The 23,531-nt window shown below is 36.7% G+C and overlaps 3 protein-coding genes and 1 long non-coding RNA gene across 27 annotated transcripts in view; 2 read left to right on the top strand and 2 right to left on the bottom strand.

The window, feature by feature from the left end:
* ralbb (RAS like proto-oncogene Bb) overlaps positions 1-2,204 on the bottom strand; it is a 12,793-nt gene extending 10,589 nt beyond the window's left edge. For all 3 annotated transcript variants that reach the window (XR_015501874.1, XR_015501875.1, NM_001002123.1), the window contains 1 exon segment: positions 2,071-2,204. The gene's annotated coding sequence lies outside the window, so the exon portion shown is untranslated.
* Positions 1-23,531, top strand: part of traf3ip2b (TRAF3 interacting protein 2b) — an 872,991-nt gene that overhangs the window by 295,987 nt on the left and 553,473 nt on the right. The gene's annotated exons all lie outside the window — the stretch shown is intronic.
* Positions 6,060-23,531, bottom strand: part of LOC147834931 (uncharacterized) — a 182,724-nt gene continuing 165,252 nt past the window's right edge. For 3 of the 21 annotated variants that reach the window (XR_015502982.1, XR_015502976.1, XR_015502994.1), the window contains 7 exons: positions 19,097-19,232; positions 10,743-10,779; positions 10,442-10,477; positions 10,150-10,182; positions 9,860-9,896; positions 9,569-9,603; positions 6,068-7,705 (listed from right to left, as the gene is read on the bottom strand). This is a non-coding gene — a long non-coding RNA (uncharacterized LOC147834931). Of the gene's footprint in view, positions 7,889-9,519; positions 9,604-9,820; positions 9,972-10,149; positions 10,183-10,437; positions 10,478-10,742; positions 10,780-19,096; positions 19,233-23,531 lie in introns of all 21 variants that reach the window. The other 18 variants (XR_015502978.1, XR_015502974.1, XR_015502993.1 and 15 more) reach the window with 11 other exon arrangements.
* The window catches only part of LOC101887111 (inhibin beta B chain), a 30,695-nt gene continuing 14,100 nt past the window's right edge, over positions 6,937-23,531 (top strand). The window contains exon 1 of the mRNA XM_087274288.1: positions 6,937-7,931. Within this exon, the coding sequence (XP_087130414.1) occupies positions 7,553-7,931 (379 nt within the window). The 5' untranslated portion in view covers positions 6,937-7,552. The remainder of the gene's footprint in view (positions 7,932-23,531) is intronic.

A 23,531-nucleotide genomic window follows, 5' to 3' on the forward strand; every position in this document is an offset into this window, starting at 1 on the left:
CCTTTTGAAAGTAGAGTATTGAGTACTAGGCTGGAAATGGTTGATGCGTTGTAAACGTAACATTCTGTAGTGCATTTAGTTATCGTTTAGGCCATTTCAGTCATCATACAGTCAAAATCTGCCATCTTCCCATCAGTGACATGCAATCTCAACAGTCTCTGGGTCATTGCCCTTAAAGCAGGGGTGCCCAAACTCAATCCTGGAGGGCTGGTGTCCTGCAGATTTCAGCTCCATCCACAATCAGACACACTGGAACCAACTAATCAAGCTTTTTCCAGGTATTCTACAAAGCTTCTGGCAAGAGCAAGTTGGAGCTAAACTCTGCAGGACATTGGCCTGTTTGGGCACCCCTGGTGTAAAGCATCTTCTTGTACACTATTAATGCTTCCAAATAGTTTGCTGCATGTCTTAAGGTAGTTCAGTATGAAGGCATTTAATTGATGTGCGATTAGATTGGACTGATTTTTCTAATCCTCATAGACAGGAAATAATAAGTAGTGACTGCAGTTTGAAAGAAAGTAGTGGAGTAAAAGTACACTGAAAAAAACGATTCAAAGATGATTCCTTGAATTTACTCAATTTCTTTACGTTAAGAGGTTGTAAACAATTTATTTGGGCTGAATTTAAACAAACAAATTAAGTTGAACATTACTAAACTTAATTTGTTTGTTTAAATTCAACACAAACAAATTGTTTGCAACAGTTCTGCATGCAACACTTTTTTCAGTGTACCGATACTGCACTAAAAATGTAAAAGTACTTAGTAAAGTGCAATTCCTAAGAAAAACTCCTCAGTTACAGTAATTTGAGTATTTGTAATTTGTTCCTTTACACCACTGGTAACTATTAACTACTATTTTGATCTTCTGTGGGTTATGGATAAAATATGGTAATTGTAATAGTTTAATCAAATTAATTTGACTTTTGGATATCATCAAGCGACCCCCTGTCATTTTCCCGCGACCCCCATTTTGGGAACCACTGAGATAAATAAACACTTAAAAGTGTATTTAGGAAGTTTATTAGTATATTAGACTGAAAAAAAAAACTTTAAATAAAACAAAGTATTATAAGTCGACTTCGTTTTTATAATTATGTAAATTGTACTCACTTTTTTTGGAGACCACCACTCAGAGATGATCCTCAATGTTCAGTTGTGGCGTGTTAAGTATTTTATTAATGTATTTGATTGCTATAAAGGTGTCCGAAAGTTTAACCAGGTGCTCTAAAATCAATCTGTGTTGTTAATCTAAAGTACAACATAAACTAACACACAATCCTATGAGAAATTATTAGGCTGATGGCTTTTTATTTGCATGTTGTTGCTGTTTTATGTAACTATCAGTGGTGGAAAGAGTACTAAAAAAATCATACTTAAGTAAAAATGTGGTAATTCTTATAATTTAATCTAATTAATTTGACTTTTGGAAATCCTCAAGCGACCCCCCTGTCATTGTTACCCACTTTGGGAGATAAACAAACATTTAAAAGTGTATTTTGGGCGTTTTTAATATTTGAGACTGGAAAAAATGAAAATAAAACAGTAACATACTCTACATGGTCTTGTATTATAGCACCACAATATTACCATGGTGCTGTATTTGAATTTGGTAATCATTCACTATTATGGTAACGTTACACAGTAATCGTACCACTGCACTTTTACAGCCAAAGTTCTTGTTTGAACAAACCTCATAAACACAGGTTAGCAACAGAAAACAATAAATACCACCAAAAAACACATTAAACCTTTTAAGCAACCTGTTTTTAAACAGATTAAAGCGATTTTTACTTTTCCAGTCCGCGGACACCACCCCTTCCTCATTGTTATCCGCAAGAGCCCGCCTTCTCTAACTCCTGATTAGCTCAAACGACAACATAACAGGCGGACGCTACTCTACTCGCACTCTCATTGGATGACAAACCTGTCAATCACAAAAGTTTTCCCACAAAGGCACAGTGGCGCCTCAAACCGAGGAAATACCTCAAAACTAGAGTTCTCGCCTGCCTAAACTGACTAAAACACTCGCAAACTGAGCAAACCCGCATTGTCTGTGAAACACCACTCACCTGAAGTTTGATCTGTGAAGAGCTTGAGACTTTAATCGCGCATGTAAACGGTTAAAACATAATTCTGTCACCCGGGATCTGCTCCACTACTCCCGTACAGCCTCACCGCCCCGCCCACAGGATATTCAAATCACGAGGATGTGACGCCATCACGCCATATATGGACAATTTTACGATCGTTTTTATTATTCATATACATTTAAACAAAGTTATTCAGCTTGATGCACATTTACTTTGATTCACAATTGCTTACAATTCAAATTGTAGCTACATTGTGTTTGTTGAACGAGTAATTAATTTGTTAATTTATTCGTTAACAAGGGCGATATGGTGATTGGTTAGTAAGTTACTGTTGCCTCACAGCAAGAAGGTCGCTGGTTCGAGTTCTGGCTGGGCCATTTCTGTGTGGAGTTTGCATGTTCTCCCCGTGCTGGTGTATGGGGGAAACCGGAGCACCTGGAGGAAACCCACGCCAGCACGGGGAGAACATGCAAACTCCACACAGAAATGGCCCAGCCAGAACTCGAACCAGAGCACCGAAGGACACCCACGCCAACATGCCAACATAGGGAGAACATGCACACAGAAATGCCATCTGACCCTGCCGAGGCTCGAACCAGCGACCTTCTTGCTATGAGGCGAATGTGTTACCCACTGTGCACCCCTGTGTAATACATATGCTGGATAAGTTGTCGGTTCATTCCATTGTGGACCCCTGAATAAATAAAGGGACTAAGTTGAAGGGAAATGAATGAGTTTGACTGTTATGTTTGTCCATATTTCACTGATCAATGGAGCACCTGGAGGAAACCCACGCGAACACAGGGAGAACACGCAAACTCCACACAGAAACGCCAACTGAGGCTCGAATCAGAGACCTTCTTGCTGTGAGGCGACAGCACTACCTACTGCACCACGGCATCCTTAATTTAATTCAGTAAATGTACTTAAATAATTAATATAAATCATAAAGTTATATAAATATTAGCATATTAATTACATACAATTAACATCTGCACTGGATAAAATATTTAGCACAGCCTTACAGGCTTAATTTGAACATGAAAAAATATCCTAAAACATAAAATAAATAGTATAGAAAGCAAAAATTTAACTTTCTCAAGCATCATCATATTGTTACAACACTGATATATGTGTGTTTGATTGCATTTGTTAAAAAGTAATGCTTCAATGAATGATCTGCCATAGACAAATCCTATAATCCCATTTACTTTTCAGAATTAGAAGCTTCTGCATTTTCTGTTGTTTTTTTTTTACTCCAATTTGCAAATGTAAGAGAACTTTGATAATTTACATTTAGGGAACTGTTAGACACATATTGTCTTGTAGACTGACGCTGTCACATGATGTTTATGACACTTAATCAGAATATATAATAACGAAATGTTCAGTTTGTCCATATTTGACCCAGGTTATGCAACCCAGCATTTTTGTCCATATTTCAAAAGTAATATATTTTATCTTATAACCACACTATAATACATGCTGGGTTGTTTTAACCTGACGTTGGTAATTTTGATAATTTACATTTAGAGTATATTTAGGGTCTCTGTCATGTTAATGTAATGAACTGTTAGACACATATTGTTTTGCAGAGTAAAGCTGTCACATGATGCTTATGACAGAGACTTAATCAGAATATATAATAATGAAATCAGTTTGTCCATATTTGACCCAACATTAGGTTATGCAACCCAGCAATTTTGTTCATATTTCAAAAGTAACATATTTTATCTTATAACCACACTATAATCAAGCTGGGTACATCTAATGGTTGGGTTTGTTCATATTTGACTCAACATTGGGTTAAAACAACCCAGCATTTATTAAGGACTACTGATTAAAACTAAAGCATATTTGAACTAACAGTTAATAAAATGCTGGGTTGTTTTACCCGAATGTTGGGTTAAATATGGATATACGCAACATTGAGTTATATTTTTTATGTATTTTAAATTACACTTTATAACCCAATTGTTGGATTTACTCATATTTGACCCAACATTGGGTTAAAACAACTCAGCATTTATTAGATGCTACACTTATTAAAACTGAAGCATATTTGAACTAAAAGTTACTCAAATGCTGGGTTGTTTTAACCTGACGTTGGGTCAAATATTTAATATTTAATCTAATGGTTGGATTTGTGCATATTTGACTCAACATTGGGTTAAAACAACCCAGCATTTATGAGAGGCTACGTATTAAAACTGAAGCATATTTAAGCTAAAAGTTAATCAAATGCTGGGTTGTTTTAACCCAATGTTGAGTCAAAACAACATAAATTCCAATTTGCAAATGTAAGAGAATTTTGATAATTTACATTTAGAGTATATTTAGGGTCTCTGTCATGTTAATGTAATGAACTGTTAGACACATATTGTTTTGCAGAGTAAAGCTGTCACATGATGCTTATGACAGAGACTTAATCAGAATATATAATAATGAAATCAGTTTGTCCATATTTGACCCAACATTAGGTTATGCAACCCAGCAATTTTGTTCATATTTCAAAAGTAACATATTTTATCTTATAACCACACTATAATCAAGCTGGGTACATCTAATGGTTGGGTTTGTTCATATTTGACTCAACATTGGGTTAAAACAACCCAGCATTTATTAAGGACTACTGATTAAAACTAAAGCATATTTGAACTAACAGTTAATAAAATGCTGGGTTGTTTTACCCGAATGTTGGGTTAAATATGGATATACGCAACATTGAGTTATATTTTTTATGTATTTTAAATTACACTTTATAACCCAATTGTTGGATTTACTCATATTTGACCCAACATTGGGTTAAAACAACTCAGCATTTATTAGATGCTACACTTATTAAAACTGAAGCATATTTGAACTAAAAGTTACTCAAATGCTGGGTTGTTTTAACCTGACGTTGGGTCAAATATTTAATATTTAATCTAATGGTTGGATTTGTGCATATTTGACTCAACATTGGGTTAAAACAACCCAGCATTTATGAGAGGCTACGTATTAAAACTGAAGCATATTTAAGCTAAAAGTTAATCAAATGCTGGGTTGTTTTAACCCAATGTTGAGTCAAAACAACATAAATTCCAATTTGCAAATGTAAGAGAATTTTGATAATTTACATTTAGAGTATATTTAGGGTCTCTGTCATGTTAATGTAATGAACTGTTAGACACATATTGTTTTGCAGAGTAAAGCTGTCACATGATGCTTATGACAGAGACTTAATCAGAATATATAATAATGAAATCAGTTTGTCCATATTTGACCCAACATTAGGTTATGCAACCCAGCATTTTTGTTCATATTTCAAAAGTAACATCTTTTATCTTATAACCACACTATAATCAAGCTGAGTACATCTAATGGTTGGGTTTGTTCATATTTGACTCAACATTGGGTTAAAACAACCCAGCATTTATTAAAGACTACTGATTAAAACTAAAGCATATTTGAACTAACAGTTAATAAAATGCTGGGTTGTTTTACCCGAATGCTGGGTTAAATATGGATATATGCAACATCGAGTTATATTTTTTAATGTATTTTAAATTACACTTTATAACCCAATTGTTGGGTTTATTCATATTTGACCCAACATTGGGTTAAAACAACTCAGCATTTATTAGAGGCTACACTTATTAAAACTGAAGCATATTTGAACTAAAAGTTACTCAAATGCTGGGTTGTTTTAACCTGACGTTGGGTCAAATATTTAATGTTTGATACTTAATCTAATTGGATTTGTGCATATTTGACTTAAAACTGGGTTAACCCAGCATTTATGAGAGGCTACGTATTAAAACTGAAGCATATTTAAGCTAAAAGTTAATCAAATGCTGGGTTGTTTTAACCCAATGTTGAGTCAAAACAACATAAACTCCAATTTGCAAATGTAAGAGAATTTTGATAATTTGCATTTAGAGTATATTTAGGGTCTCTGTCATGTTAATGTAGGAAAGAAAACTGTTAGACACATACTGTTTGCTATATTTATTGCAATAACTTTGACACTCAACATCTCAAAACCAACACAATCTCGAGAACCAATTCCAAGGTGACGGAGTATGCATGACATGTGATGTCTTGTTTTAGCGAGTGGTGGCGCTGTTTTACAACTTTAAACTCCATCAGTGATGCGCTATTCATTTTTATTTACATAAATCTAAAATCACTTCTCATTTGAGTTCAAATGCCCTTTTATTGCATTTTTAAAAATATTTGCACGTTGTTTCATTTAAAAACAGCTGTACTTTATATTATAGAGCCTATTTTAAAGCTCAGACTATGTAAAAGTGGTGCTTTTGAAGCAGTATCTGTGAGTTTAGCAGGTCAGTGATTTTTAGATGAGCTCCTCTGGCGCCTGCTGGACAAGTTTACGAGTTCACACGTTCAATCACTCAAACCTGTTAAAAAGTGTCGCTCATTTGCTTTCCATGACTGAAACCTGCTGCCTATAAATGTTTTTAGTCAAAGAGGATGCTCCATCCTTTCCACACACACATTTCGTGCGTTTTTTAAATTCTATTCAATAAAATAATGCACAATCACTTAAAATACGCATGTTCGGCATTATGCACGTTTTGTATTGTTATCATCAATAGATGCTGCCTTGTTTAATATTGCGCACTTTTATTGGCTAATTTAAACGCATGACTCTCGTGACTTCTGTTATTGTGCAACATTTGAATGAGAATTGCATTAAAATTAAAATGCTCTGAAATGTCGCATTAGTCCTGGCACATTTCCTCAGTCAGATCAGATACCTTTATAATCCTCTGGAGTTGCTGCTCGTCCCACGTGGTCCTTCAGTCCAGTATATAAACTTTCCTGCGGCTCTGAAGCGGCACAATGTCTGTTCGCTGGAGAGAGAGAGAGAGAGAAGCTCCCGCACAGCATCCCGAGCACCGAGAGCGATGATGAAGAAGTGTCTGGGAAACCTTCACTGGAAGTCAAAATGTCCAACAAAGGAGGACGGGATTTTTTATTGAAGAACTAACAAACATAAAAGGCGAATGGTTATTTGGAAATTCCGCGGGTGACTGCTTCACACTCTCTCCCATCATCATCATCATCATGGAGGATTTTAAGTTAGCAGAGTGAAGGAATCATAACAGATCCTTTGTTTAGTCTGTGGGGTTTTTATTTGACGCGTAATGCTGAGATTTCCAGTCATGCCATGACGCGCCAGGCTCGTGCGTAAAAGTGCGTCCGCTGAAAGCAAGACTTTATTATTCACTCAAATGGAGAATCAATCGAGCAGAATTTGACTGAATGCATCACTGTGTGTCCGGGATATCCATAAGCCGGGATTAATTGCTTTGTGTTTTAATCACTCCCCAAGCCCGGACCTCTAGCAGTGGATCTTACACTTTTTTTTAATTAGAGGGAAAACAAAAGAGCGACAAATAATCAAGGCGGATAAGAACTTTCATTTCCATCCATCCAGCTCGCATCCTGGAAGATGAAAAGCTTGATGTTTGAAGTGCTTTGTTTAGTTTGCGTCCTGTCCTCCATCCGCGGCACACCGGCACCGGACACCGAGACCCCGAGCACCAGCACGAGCTGCGCGTCCTGCGGGCTCCCCAAGACGGATGGACCGGCGGACGGGGATTTCCTGGAGGCGGTGAAGAGACACATTTTGAGCCGCTTGCAGATGCGGGACAGACCCAACATCACACACCCCATCCCGAAGGCGGCGATGGTGACCGCGCTCAAGAAGCTGCACGCCGGGAAGCTGCGCGAGGACGGGCGGGTGGAGATCCCGAATCTGGACGGGCACGCGGCGTACATGCACGAGCTGGAGGAAGAGACGTCGGAGATCATCAGCTTCGCGGAGACAGGTGTGTGTTTGCGCACTTTAAAGATGCAGGGTTCCACACAATCAGTTTGCACTGTGACAACAAGCACTTATAAATGATTCATTGGATTTACAAACTGTTTTAAGGCGTGTATAGCAGCAAACAATGCAATATAATATGAGCTGAATTTAAACAAATTCATTAATTTGAACATTACTACATTTAATTTGTTTAAATTCAGTCTATATGAATTGTTTACAACCACTTACCTTAAAAAAAAGTGTGTATTGAACGTAAAACAATTAAGTTGTCCCCCCAAAACTAAATAATTGTGTTGTTTCAACTAATTAAAAATAGTTTGAACATGTAGTACACGTCATTTTCTGAGAGTGCATGCATGTGTGTGTGGCCGTCTGAGAGCGCGCTGCGCGGGGATGGTGGATGTATATGATTAGAGCTGTTCATGAATTACATTTAAAGGGGTAGTTCACACAAAATTGAAAGAGTGCTCAATATTTACTCCCCCTCAAGTATTTCCAAACCTTTATGAGTTTCTTTCATCAGTTGAGCACCAAAGAACATTCTAAGAAATGCTGGATTATTTAAACCAAAATTGGGTGAAATATGGACTAACCCAAACACTGGGTTAAATTTGGTCCTATTTTAATTCATGGCAGCACAGTGGCTCAGCGGTTAGCACTGTTGCCTCACAGCAAGGAGGTCGCTGGTTCGAGTCAGTTGACATTTCTGTGTTTGCATGTTCTCCCTGTGTTGGTGTGGGTTTCCTCCGGTGCTCCGGTTCCCCCACATTCCAAACAAATGCGCTATAGGGGAACTGATGAACTAAATTGGCCGTAGTGTATGAGTGTGTGTGTGTGTTAATGAGTGTGTATGGGTGTTTCCCAATACTGGGTAGCAGCTGGAAGGGCATCCGCTGAGTAAAATAATTGACGGTTCATAAGTGTGTATAGGTGTTTCCCATTACTGGGTAGCAGCTGGAAGGGCATCCGCTGTGTAAAATAGTTGACGGTTCATTTCAACCTCTGATGAATAAAGGAACTGAGCTGCAGGAAAATGAATGAACGATAATTTAATTTAAAAATTAACCCAGCAATTGGGTTGAAATAACCTGCCATTTTTGAGTTATTTCAACCCAATTGTGGGTGTAATATGGACTAAACATTAGTGCTGGGTTAATTTTAAAAATTTATCAGACCAAATTATAAATAAATAAATAAATAAATGTTAAAGTTTGTCCATATTTTACTCGAACTGGATTTAAATAAGCCAGCATTTCTTAGGGTCTACTGAAGTCAATGGTTACAGGTTTTTTTTTAACATTCTTCAAAATATCTTCTTTTGTGTTCATCAGAATAAAAGAAAGTCAAACGGGGTTTGAACAAGTGAAGGGTGAGAAAATGATGACAGAATTGCCAGTTGTGGGTGAACTGACCCTTTAACATCCAATCTTTCATTCTACAAAATGTTCCTCAGATGATTAAAGGAATCCTTCATCCACTCTAAACTATAATGAGCCGTTGTTTCCCAGAGTTGTCACATACGGATTCAAATGACACTTTTTAACCCAACGGTTGTATTTATGTTTGACTCAAGGATGGGTTAAAACAACCCAACATTTTGAGTGCCCAAAAGTACAAATTGTGTAATAATTTACTCACCCGCACTCGTCTCAATGCTTTATGAGTTTCTATTTCTGTTAAATATGAAAGAAGATATTTTGAAGAATGGGTTAGAAATGGGTAATCATTGAGATCCATACACTAAAAATGCTGGATTGCTTTAATTCAACGCTAGGTCAAATACGGACAAACCAATGATGTTTTATTTTTTAATTAAATGCAAATAATATTTTTTAACCCAACTGTGCAGTTGTTCATATTTGACCAAATGCTGGGTAAAAACAACCCAGCGGAGTGCCCAAAAGTGAAAACAGTGTAATATTTACTCACCCTTTACTCGTCTCAATCCTTCATGACTTTCTATTTTCTGTTAAATATGAAAGAAGATATTTTGAAGAATGTTAGAAATGGGTAACTATTAGGATCCATACACAAAAACATTCTGGGATGTTTTAATTCAATGCTGGCTCAAATATAACCAAACAAACCTAATGATGGGTTAATTAAAAAAAAATTACATTTTTCAACCCAACTTTGTGGTTTGTTCATTGTTGACCCAACATTGGGTTAAAACAACAAACCAACAACTAAAGCTGAAAATTGTGTAATAATTCACTCACCCTTCAGTCCTCACAAGAAAAAGTTTCATTTCTCTGTTGAAGATAAAAGAAGATATTTTGTAGAATGGGTTAGAAATGGGTAACCATTGAGATCCATACACTAAAAAATGCTGGGTTGCTTTTATTCAACGCTAGGTCAAATACGGACAAACCCAATGATGTTTTATTTTTTAATTAAATGTAAATAATATTTTTTAACCCAACTGTGCAGTTTGTTCATATTTGACCAAATGCTGGGTAAAAACAACCCAGCGGAGTGCCCAAAAGTAAAAACAGTGTAATATTTACTCACCCTTCACTCGTCTCAATCCTTTATGAGTTTCTATTTCTTGTTAAATATGAAAGAAGATACTTTGAAGAATGTTAGAAACTGGTAACCACTGACATTCATACACTAAACAATTCTGGGTTGTTTTAACTCAATGATCGGTCAAATGTGCACAAACCCATCGCTGGGTACATTTTTGAAAATTAAATTTAAATAATATTTTTTAACCCAACTGTGCAGCTTGTTCATATCTGACCCAGCGTTGGGATAAAACAACCCATCATTTTGAGTGCCCAAAAGTGAAAACAGTGTAATATTTACTCACCCTTTACTCGTCTCAATCCTTCATGACTTTCTATTTTCTGTTAAATATGAAAGAAGATATTTTGAAGAATGTTAGAAATGGGTAACCATTGACTCCATTTATACATTCTAATTAACTGCTGGGTTGTTTTAATTCAACGTTGGGTCAAATATGGACAAACCCAACATTGGGTTAATTTGTTAAATTGAATTTAAATTATATTTTTCAACCCAATGCTTGAGTAACCCACCAGTCCAACACCACTCAACCCGCTCTGAGCTGGAATCGAACCAGCGACCCTCCGCATGACAGTCGTTTGCTCTAACAAGGAGGCTAAAGACCATGGCCTCTAGCGATTGTCACTAGAGCACCTTTAGCGGTCAAAGCAGTGAGGTTTACCTGCACAGCACTTACTAGCTGGCCTCCGTTACACTTGGGTTTGTTCATATTTGACCCAGCATTGGGTTAGAATAGTCCAGCATTTATTAGAATGTATTGGGTATGATTACAGTGTGGAGTTTGCATGTTCTCCCCAAGTTAGTGTGGGTTTCCTCTGGATGCTCCGGTTTCCCCCACAGTCCAAACACATGCGCTATAGGGGAACTGATGAACTAAATTGGCTGTAGTGTATGAGTGTGTGTGTTTCCCAATACTGGGTTGCAGCTGAAAGGGCATCCGCTGCATAAGACATATACCAGAATAGATGGCAGCTCATCTGCTGTGGACTGAGCTGAAGGAAAATGAATGAATGTACTTTATAAACAGCCCATATCTCATATAACAATAAGCCTCTGTTTAATAGTGAACACTGCACTTAGTCTAAAGTGTTACCGATGTTTTCAATTCAATTTAAATGACACGTGAAAACCACACAATTGGGTTTGTCCGTATTTAACCAAACGTTGAGTTAAAACAACTCAGAGTTATTCAAGAGTGATATTTAGCAGACCTGAGCCCAGTTGCAGCTGATCCTGAGTCTGCTCCACCAAATTATTTGATGTTATTGTCATTACCTTTATCGCATTAACTGATATTGAGTTACTCGCGATTTGACGTCAGCCGAAATGTTGAAGAAATATTATGAAGACAAGCATCTTTTGTCTCTGCAAATCAATGCACAACGGGATCATAAGGCCCTGCTTTAATGACATTTATCCCTGTGTGAGTGTTTCTGGAGCTCAGTCTTATATATATACATGAGCACGGAGAGACAGTAAAGGTGAAAGACAAACACTGTGTGTGAAAGCTTAGAGATCTGCACTGCATATTGATTAGCTCGCGCTGAGTCCGATTGACGTTAATCGACTTGATCGTGGATGTGATTCTTGAACTGTAATGACTGTGAGATCATCCGATATCAATGTTCAGATGGTTTAAAGAACACAAGCACTGATCTGAGGCCTGTAGTCAAATGTCAGGAGCTGTTTCTGAGTAATTAAATCACAGCCTAAAGAGCCTGAAATTATATGAAGTTATTTTCATCATGGAAAAAGTTCAAGCCATACGGACAGGAGCACACTGAAGCTGTCACATGATGCTTATGACAGAGACTACTCAGTCAGAATATATAATAATGAAATGTTCAGTTTGTCCATATTTGACCCAACATTAGGTTATGCAACTCAGCATTTCCCCTCATATAACAAAGGTAATATCTTTTATCTTATAACCACAATCTAATACATGCTGAGTTGTTTTAACCTAATGTTGGGTCAAATATTTAATGTTTAATACTTAATCTAATGGTTGGATTTGTTCATATTTGACTCAACATTGTATTAAAACAACCCTGCATTTATTAGAGGCTACTTATTAAAATGTAAGCATATTTAAACTAAATTTTAATAAAATGTTGGGTTGTTTTAACCAAATGTAAAAACAAACACAACATTGGGTTGGTTTTTAAATGAAATTTATATTACACTTTACACTTTGTGGAGATTGCATGTTCTCCCCGTGTTGCCGTGTGTTTCCTCCGGGTACTCCGGTTTCCCCCACAGTCCAAACACATGCGCTATAGGGAAACTGATGAACTCACTTTTAAATAAGTTTAAAAGTGAGTGTGTATGAGTGTGTATGGGTGTTTCCCAGTGCTGGGTTGCAGCTGGAAAAGGCATCTGCTGCGTAAAACATATACTGTAATAGTTGGCGGTTCATTTCGCTGTGGTGACCTTTGATAAATAAAGGGACTAAGCTGAAGAAAAGTTTATATTTATATATATATATATATATATATATATATATATATATATATATATATATATATATGCACTGTATGTTTGTTTCTAGAGTGTGATTTAAGTCAATACTTAATTGATTGTAGCCATTTTAATATATGAACATTCCTACAGGGGATGTCATGCAGTAAATATTTGATCCTCAGTGATCAGTTCATATTTTCTTTAGTGTAAAGATCATGTAAAATGGATAGTTCACCCAAAAATTAAAATGCACTCGCCATTAACTCGGCCTCAAGTGGTTATTATGAGTTTCTTTATTCTGTTGAACATAAAAGAAGATATTTTGAAGAATGTTGGAAATTGCTAACCTTTGATGTCCATAGTAGGAAAAACAAACATGAGGTTTGCAGCACGCAGCTCCATTTGTTATGCAAATCAAAGCTTACATTGAAAAGTCACTCAATTCAGGGCCTCACGTCAACACCAAACGCTCTTTGCATGCTGTTTTACCTGCATAATGTGACGGGTTTTTGAATGTAACAGGATATTTAAGAGGAAAACAAATGTAGGACGAGGGATGATGGCTACACTCTGAACAATTATGGGCAATTGTCTCTAGTAATGAAGCATTAACTATGACATTTGACTCAATACATTCCTATAGTTATTAAGGTAGTAGTTGGGCTTTGCAACACTCTAAAAATGCTGTTTTAACACAATGTTGGGTCAAATGTGAATGTTGGGATAAGTTTTTCAGTTAAATTTAAATCACTTTTTAACCCAACAGTTCCATATTTGACCCAATATTGTGTTTTTATTTAAATTTAAATGACACATTTTAATCCAATGCATGTGTTTGGTCTATATCTGACCTAAAATTGTGTTTTCAATTCAATTTAAATGACACATTTTGACCTAAAGTATGGGTTTTTCCATATTTGACCCAACATTTTGCTTTCATTTCAACTTAAATGACACTTTTTAACCCAATGTTTGAGTTTGTCCATATTTGACCCAACATTGGGTTCTCATTTTAATTTAAATGACAGATTTTAACCCAATGATTGGGTGTGCCATATTCAACTGAACATTGTGTTTTCAATTCAATTTAAATGACACTTTTTAACCCAAATAATGGGTTTATCCATATTTGACCCAACATTGTGCTTTCAATTCAATTTAATTATAACATTTTAACCAAACACATAGGTTTGTCCATTTTTGACTCAATACTGGGTGCTCAGTTCATTTTAAATGACTCGTTTTAACCCAGCAGTTTAGTTTTGTCCATATTTAACCCAACATTGATTTTTCAATTCAGTTTAAACAACATTTTTAATCGAACGAATGGGTTTTTCCATACCTGACCCTACATTGTTTTCCATTAAATTTAAATGAAACATGTTAACCCAGTGATTGGGTGTGCCATATTCAACTCAACATTGTGTTTTCAATTCAATTTAAATGACTCTTTTTAACCCAAATAATGGGTTTATCCATATTTGACCCAACATTGTGCTTTCAATTCATTTTACAGTTTTTTACAATGGCTATGACACTTTTTTCAATACATTTAACAAGTTTGCTAAACTCTTAACGCAACAACACACCTAAAATACACAATTGGCAAAACAGTTAATTTTATGCTCAAAATCACACATTGTAAACTAAACCTCTAAACTACTTTTCAAAATACAATAATAAACGAACACACTACACCATGTCTAACAAAACACTGCAATCATGTTTCAAAATGAAATTATTGTTCAAAACACAAACACATGTTCTCTTCCAACATAAACATTCTGTCAATCAGAACACACTGACAATAAAAACACTATCATCAGCTGACTTTACAGAAACTCCATTAGTTTATGTGTCAGCTCTGCCCTTATATTTGAAGTCTCGTTACAGTTTTGTTTCGTTGGGTTAAGTAAATGCATGCATTTTCTTTCGTTTACGGCAAAAATTCTATACAAAACGAAGAAAAAAAAATTGCTTTATAAAATTTACAGTTTATGTAAAAAAAATACAGACACAGAATTTCTGCAGTACAGACTTTTTTTGCAGAAGGACATCATTGCAAACAGGAAAAGCACCACAATTATAATAAAATAACAAAGTAATCTTCTATACTGCCCGGTCTTTTGCCACATGTTCTCATCCACATTATACTTGATATCTTCTTTGGCCCGGCACGGTAACTGTGGCCCTTTGGCCTATTATGTTTTTCCTACGGCGACATCCCCAGCCTTGTCAACATTGAAAATTTCATGTGGTACTTGATTGGCCTCTAACTTCATGACTCTCTGAAAGTAATTAGACACAGTGTATGCAAATGCTGTACTGTACTGTATGTACTAATGAACTCCAGGTTTAAAGAGTAGTTTACTGCAAAACACACTGTGTATAGTACAGTAATGACTGTATTGCATAATCTTACATGGACGTATTGGTGACAGAGTTCTTTGATGTTCCTTTCAAAAACCTCAAGAGTCCTCTATTAGAACATGATCATGTGATTGGAAAAACCAAAACAAGACATGAGTGTGCTTTCTAGATGGGAATCAGCTGTCATATATATATATATATATATATATATATATATATATATATATATATATATATATATATATATATATATATATATATATATATAAATGAGAGACTCATATTGCAGTTATATATATATATATATATATATATATATATATATATATATATATATATATATATACATTTATTTATTTATTTATTTATATAACCGCAATATGCTGTTTCTCATTGGCAATTGAATAAAATACAGGGAATAAACTTGTGTTTCAATTCACAATTAGAACAGCTGTTCCTTTTGACTTTATCCTATATAATTTCTGTTTAGAACATGGTGTTATCTGTTCTGACATACTGTGTTAAAGCATTTGTAAATTTGACTGTAAAATTACATTGTTTTGTTCTTGGTTGTGCTTGTGTGTAAAAGAAGTTAAAGCATTTTAAATTTGTGTTAACTGGATGCATTTTGTGTCAAAACAACAAGAAATGTGTTAATTGTATAGCCCACGAAGACGGATGTTGTGCTAACTGTGTTAAGAGTTTAGGAAACTTGTTAAATGTATTGATAAAAGTGTCATAGCAATTGTAAAAAACTGTAAATACAAAAAAAAAGTAACCAAACACTTAGGTTTGTCCATATTTGACCCAATACTGGGTGCTCATTTCAATTTAAATGACTTGTTTTCACCCAGCAGTTTAGTTTTGTCCATATTTAACCCAACATTGATTTTCAATTCAATTTAAACAACATTTTTAATAGAACTAATGGGTTTTCCATTCCCGACCCAACAATGTGTTTTCAATTCAATTTAAATGACACTTTTAAACCCAAAGAATGGGTTTGTCCATATTTGACCCAACATTGTGATTTCAATTCAGTTTAAATGACACTACTTGGGTTTGTCCATATTTGACCCAAAATTGTACTTTCAATTCAATTTAAATGACATGTTTCAACACAAAGAATCAATTTGTCCACATTTGACCCAATACTGGGTATTCAGTTCACTTCAAAAGACACGTTTTAACCCAACATTTGAGTTTTGTCTATGTTTAACCCAACATTGATTTTCAATTCAGTTTAAATAACATTTTTAATAGAAAGAATAGGTTTCTCCATACCTGGCCCAACATTGTGATTTCAATTCAATTTAAATGACAGATTTTAACCCAATGATTGGGTGTGCCATATTCAACTCAACATTGTGTTTTCAATTCAATTTAAATGACTCTTTTTTTAACCCAAATAATGGGTTTATCCATATTTGACCCAACATTGTGGTTTCAATTCAATTTAAATACAAAAAAAAAAGTAACCAAACACTTAGGTTTGTCCATATTTGACCCAATACTGGGTGCTCATTTCAATTTAAATGACTTGTTTTCACCCAGCAGTTTAGTTTTGTCCATATTTAACCCAACATTGATTTTCAATTCAATTTAAACAACATTTTTTATAGAACTAATGGGTTTTCCATTCCCGACCCAACATTGTGATTTCAATTCAATTTAAATGACAGATTTTAACCCAATGATTGGGTGTGCTATATTCAACTCAACATTGTGTTTTCAATTCAATTTAAATGACACTTTTCAACCCAAATAATGGGTTTATCCATATTTGACCCAACATTGTGCTTTCAATTCAATTTAATTAAAACATTTTAACCAAACACTTTAGTTTGTACACTTTTGACCCAATACTGGGTGCTCAGTTCAATTTAAATGAAACTTTTTAACCCAAAGTATGGGTTTGTCCATATTTGACCCAAAATTGTACTTTCAATTCAATTTAAATGACATGTTTCAACACAAAGAATCAATTTGTCCATATTTGACCCAATACTGGGTATTCAGTTCACTTTAACTGACACGTTTTAACCCAACAGTTGAGTTTTGTCTATATTTAACCCAATATTGTGTTTTCAATTCAATTTAAGCAACACTGTAAGCCAAAGAATGGGCTTGTCCATAATTGACCCAACATTAGGTTAAAAAGTCCTGTTCTGGATCAGCAGGAGAATCAGTGGATGTTTTTGTGAATCAGAGCACTGAAGTCTGAGGCGGCCAGCTTGATTTGTGCTGCAGTTATTGAGGCGACCTTTGACCCCGTGAGCTGCTGCTCTAATGAGACGAGATCCAGGATCACTTCAGTCCAATCATGCGGACTGAGAATGAGCAGCACGATCGACGGGCAAACAAACAGGAGCTGCTGCTGCTGCCTCAACACTATTCACTCTTCTGATGCCTTTGCATGACATGTACACTTGAAGTCAGTGTGCACTGTAAAAAATGATGGCTTACAACCAGGGCCAGACAGAATCTGTGCACATGTTATGAGTGACCTTATGTGGAGTGATTTTGGGAGAGTAACTAAACACCTAAACCATGAAATAATAATAATAATAATAATAATAATAATAATACATGTCCATTTTTATTTAAGTTTTACAATGCAAATACAATTAGATCCAAGTGTCTGGTCAACAAAGCAAGTCTCTCAGACAATATAACCACTGAACAACAGTAGATGTTACTTTACAAACTCTATTATAAATAAATCATATAGACTGGTGGTTCTCAAACTGTGGTACACAAGCTTCCTTCTAGTGGTAGGCAGAGGAATTGCTGAATAATTACAGTTAAAAAAAAATCACACGCTTTTAACCCGTTGAATCATACGATCACACTGGTGTGATCAGTAAATTGATATTAATAGGCTAAACCTTTTATTTCCATTTCAATTTTCTAATGTTTGTTATGTATTCTATCATTTGAAGCTAATTTCGTCCCCATATTTGTAACGGTTGTTGGGGTTGTCTCCCATACTTTTATATCCCAATGTTGACAGGTATAGTTTAATCACTTGCTTTCCTGACACACAAAGCCTACTCTAACGCACTGTAAGCAGATTTAATTTCTAATTTAAATATGTAAATCTAAATCATATGTTTAAAATACAAGTCAATGGTTAAATTTCTAAGATATACAAATAAGTATGGCGAAGCAGTGGCGCAGCAGGTAGTGCTGTCGCCTCACAGCAAGAAGGTCGCTGGGTCGAGCCTCGGCTCAGTTGGCGTTTCTGTGTGGAGTTTGCATGTTATACGACAATTCTGCATCATAAAAATACAATTATTATAGATATGTGCAAAATGTAATTTGTTAACCATTTTTATTATACATCAATTTTGCATGACACGAATTAATTGTGTGGAGTTGAAACGAATGAACGAATAAAAGTGACCTGCAAAACTGAAGCACCCTAACAACAGCATTGTTAAAATATTAACATCTTGCAACACCCTGACAACAGCAGCAGCACACAAAGCTCATAGTCATTATAGCACAGGTGTCAAATTCAGTTCCAAAAGGGCCGCAGCTCAGCACAGTTTAGTTCCAACCCTAATTAAACTCACCTGATCAAACTAATTGAGTCCTTCAGGCTTGTTTGAAACCTACAGGTAAGTGTGTTGGAGCAGGGTTGAAACTAAACTTTGCAGGGCTGCAGCCCTCCAGGAATTGAGTTTGACACCCCTGCATTATAGTGTCAAGCGGGTCAGTGTCTGTGTGTGTGTGTGTGTGTCTGTGTGTGTGTGTGTGTGTGTGTGTGTTTGGACAGACTGACAGACACACAGAGATTACCTGGGCGGTGTGTTTCTCAGCTCAGTAGGACGCCTGCATTGAGCCTCTGGACGTCCCGCCCGGGTTTGTTTTCTCCCATTGACACACAGCTTAACAGCAGCAGACTCGTCTTTCCTCATTTCCTGACGCTTGTGTCCTAATGACAGGTTTACCACAACATCACCTCTAGCTCAGACAAAGCAATATACAGCATATAAAATAAACAGCAATATATCGTCAATCTCCAGATGTTGGATTAGACCAGTAAGTGCCTCTCAATCTAATCTCTGAGATCAGCTATTTACAGTGATTGTTTTGGTAAATGAACAGCTAATCTACATGAAATAGAATAAGACATAAAACAACGCAAAAACAAACCTATCTATCTATCTATCTATCTATCTATCTATCTATCTATCTATCTATCTATCTATCTATCTATCTATCTATCTATCTATCTATCCTTCTATCTATCCGGTCTGTCCATCCATCCATCCATCCATCCATCCATCCATCCATCCATCCATCCATCCATCCATCCATCCATCCATCCATTCATCCATCCATCCATCCATCCATCCATCCATCCATCCATCCATTTATCCATCCATCCATCCATCCATCCTTTTATGTATCCGGTCTGTCTATCCATCCATCCATCCATCCATCCATCCATCCATCCTTCTATCTATCCAGTCTGTCTATCCATCCATTCATCAATCCATCCATCAATCCTTCCTTCCTTCCTTCCTTCCTTCCTTCCTTCCTTCCATCCATCCATCCATCCATCCATCCATCCATCCATCCATCCACATTGTCTCATGTACATTGTCTCATGTATATTCCACATTAACAGGCTTGTTTACACAAAACATATTTAATTTTTAATTACATTTAACTTTAGCTTAATATGCAGGTTTAATAGAACACACAAATGGATGAATCTTCATCAAATTTAATTTGAATATGGGTTACAGGGATGGTTCACCCAAAATATGAGCACTACAGTATATTGCGATGCCTTATTGCGAGTCATTTATGAGATAATATGATGTGTGAATCGTCATACAGTACATTGTATTATTGTTTGTTATTGTTGCTAAAGAGAGATTTCACAAAGCATTGCACACTCCCTGACAGAACTCTTGTGGTGGATCCCAGTTGTAAGAGCAACAGATCATAACTTGACTTCTAATTGATCATCTGGAGTGTCAGAAGGTGGATTTCTCTGATGAATCATCTGTTGATCTGCATCCCAATCATCACCAATACTGCAGAAGACCTACTGGAACCAGCATGGAGCCAAGATTCTCAAAGAAATCAATCTAGTTTTGGTAAAGGAGAAATCATGGTTTGGGGTTACATTCAGTATGGGGGCGTGCGAGAGATCTGCAACATCAACAGCCATCTGCAACATTGGCCAGTCCAGTCACCAGACATGAACATTATTTAGCATGTCAGGGGTAAGATGAAGGAAAAGGCGTTGAAGATGAATCCAAAGACTCTTGATGAACTCTGGGAGTCCTGCAGGAACGCTTTCTTCTTCATTCCAGATGACTTTATTAATCAGTGATGTGAGTCATGTCAGAGATGTATGGATGCAGTCCTCCAAGCTCATGATGGAGTCAGACACAATATTCATTCTGTCTCCACTGCAGCAGGACTTTATATTCTATACTGGACATTATTTCTGTTCAGTGATGAGACTTTAGTCTAAGCAGAGTCAGATATTACTGTCCTGATGAAATCAGTCAAAATCAAGACATGATCAGATTTTATTGTGCTCAAATAAGCGTCATCTAGAGGCCCTTGCCTTTCATTTATCTTCTGATACCAAATGATCAGCTAGAAATGAAGCTATTATTTGTTGTTCTTAAAACTTGAATGGGCCACCAAAATTTCTGTCAGGTAGTGTACTGAACCAGACCTGATAAGCCAATCAGAGGCTCGCAAGCCACTCATGTGACCACACTTTCTCTCTCTCTCTCTCTGGCACAGCTGTGCCTTCTAAAATCTCCTTTCATCTATTACACAGTTATACACACACACACACACACACACACACACACACACACACACACACACACACAGATCTCATAAAATAAACAAATGTTTTCAGATTTATTTTTAAACATTTCTATTTTATGTCTGCATTGCGGATACTTTTCATCCAAACTCCTGAAGGCTGAGATTTATTAATCCTTCCAGTGCATTATAGAGGAGCGGAGCGATCATATTTCTTATTTTATGTTGACGACAGTACAGTGGGAAAGTCCAAGAGAGAGAGAAAACAGACAAACGTCACCGGAGTTATTATAAAAATAAAATAAAGTATGTATACTGCATATATAAATATCCCCTGTGTGTATATATACACAGCGGAGATCAAACGATAAACTACACAACCCTATCAAGACATCACAACACACCCCCAGTCTAACTAGCTTCTCACAGGACATCCCTAGATTGTGATGAAGTGGTTCAGTTGTGTAGTGTTTGGGTGTAGTGTGTGTGTGATTGTGTTGAAGTGGTTCAGTTGTGTAGTGTTTGGGTGTAGTGTGTGTGTGATTGTGTTGAAGTGGTTCAGTTGTGTAGTGTTTGGGTGTAGTGTTTGTGTGATTGTGTTGAAGTGGTTCAGTTGTGTAGTGTTTGGCTGTAGTGTGTGTGTGATTGTGTTGAAGTGGTTCAGTTGTGTAGTGTTTGGGTGTAGTGTGTGTGTGATTGTGTTGAAGTGGTTCAGTTGTGTAGTGTTTGGGTGTAGTGTGTGTGTGTGATTGTGTTGAAGTGGTTCAGTTGTGTAGTGTTTGGGTGTAGTGTGTGTGTGTGATTGTGTTGAAGTGGTTCAGTTGTGTAGTGTTTGGGTGTAGTGTGTGTGTGATTGTGTTGAAGTGGTTCAGTTGTGTAGTGTTTGGCTGCAGTGTGTGTGTGATTGTGTTGAAGTGGTTCAGTTGTGTAGTGTTTGGCTGCAGTGTGTGTGTGATTGTGTTGAAGTGGTTCAGTTGTGTAGTGTTTGGGTGAAGTGTGTGTGTGATTGTGTTGAAGTGGTTCAGTTGTGTAGTGTTTGGGTGTAGTGTGTGTGTGATTGTGTTGAAGTGGTTCAGTTGTGTAGTGTTTGGCTGCAGTGTGTGTGTGATTGTGTTGAAGTGGTTCAGTTGTGTAGTGTTTGGGTGTAGTGTGTGTGTGATTGTGTTGAAGTGGTTCAGTTGTGTAGTGTTTGGCTGCAGTGTGTGTGTGTGATTGTGTTGAAGTGGTTCAGTTGTGTAGTGTTTGGGTGAAGTGTGTGTGTGATTGTGTTGAAGTGGTTCAGTTGTGTAGTGTTTGGGTGTAGTGTGTGTGTGTGTGATTGTGTTGAAGTGGTTCAGTTGTGTAGTGTTTGGGTGTAGTGTGTGTGTGTGATTGTGTTGAAGTGGTTCAGTTGTGTAGTGTTTGGGTGTAGTGTGTGTGTGATTGTGTTGAAGTGGTTCAGTTGTGTAGTGTTTGGGTGTAGTGTGTGTGTGTGATTGTGTTGAAGTGGTTCAGTTGTGTAGTGTTTGGCTGTAGTGTGTGTGTGATTGTGTTGAAGTGGTTCAGTTGTGTAGAGTTTGGCTGCAGTGTGTGTGTAATTGTGTTGAAGTGGTTCAGTTGTGTAGTGTTTGGGTGTAGTGTGTGTGTGATTGTGTTGAAGTGGTTCAGTTGTGTAGTGTTTGGGTGTAGTGTGTGTGTAATTGTGTTGAAGTGGTTCAGTTGTGTAGTGTTTGGCTGTAGTGTGTGTGTGTGTGTGATTGTGTTGAAGTGGTTCAGTGGTGTAATGTTTGGCTGTAGTGTGTGTGTGATTGTGTTGAAGTGGTTCAGTTGTGTAGTGTTTGGGTGAAGTGTGTGTGTGATTGTGTTGAAGTGGTTCAGTTGTGTAGTGTTTGGGTGTAGTGTGTGTGTGTGATTGTGTTGAAGTGGTTCAGTTGTGTAGTGTTTGGGTGTAGTGTGTGTGTGTGTGTGATTGTGTTGAAGTGGTTCAGTTGTGTAGTGTTTGGGTGTAGTGTGTGTGTGTGTGATTATGTTGAAGTGGTTCAGTTGTGTAGTGTTTGGGTGTAGTGTGTGTGTGTGATTGTGTTGAAGTGGTTCAGTTGTGTAGTGTTTGGCTGTAGTGTGTGTGTGATTCTGTTGAAGTGGTTCAGTTGTGTAGTGTTTGGCTGTAGTGTGTGTGTGTGATTGTGTTGAAGTGGTTCAGTTGTGTAGTGTTTGGGTGTAGTGTGTGTGTGTGATTGTGTTGAAGTGGTTCAGTTGTGTAGTGTTTGGGTGTAGTGTGTGTGTGATTGTGTTGAAGTGGTTCAGTTGTGTAGTGTTTGGCTGCAGTGTGTGTGTGATTGTGTTGAAGTGGTTCAGTTGTGTAGTGTTTGGGTGTAGTGTGTGTGTGATTGTGTTGAAGTGGTTCAGTTGTGTAGTGTTTGGCTGTAGTGTGTGTGTGATTGTGTTGAAGTGG

Source organism: Danio rerio, chromosome 11 (genome assembly GCF_052040795.2).
Source record: "Danio rerio strain M-AB ecotype USA chromosome 11, GRCz13ab, whole genome shotgun sequence".
In the NCBI taxonomy this organism is placed as follows: Eukaryota; Metazoa; Chordata; class Actinopteri; order Cypriniformes; family Danionidae; genus Danio; species Danio rerio.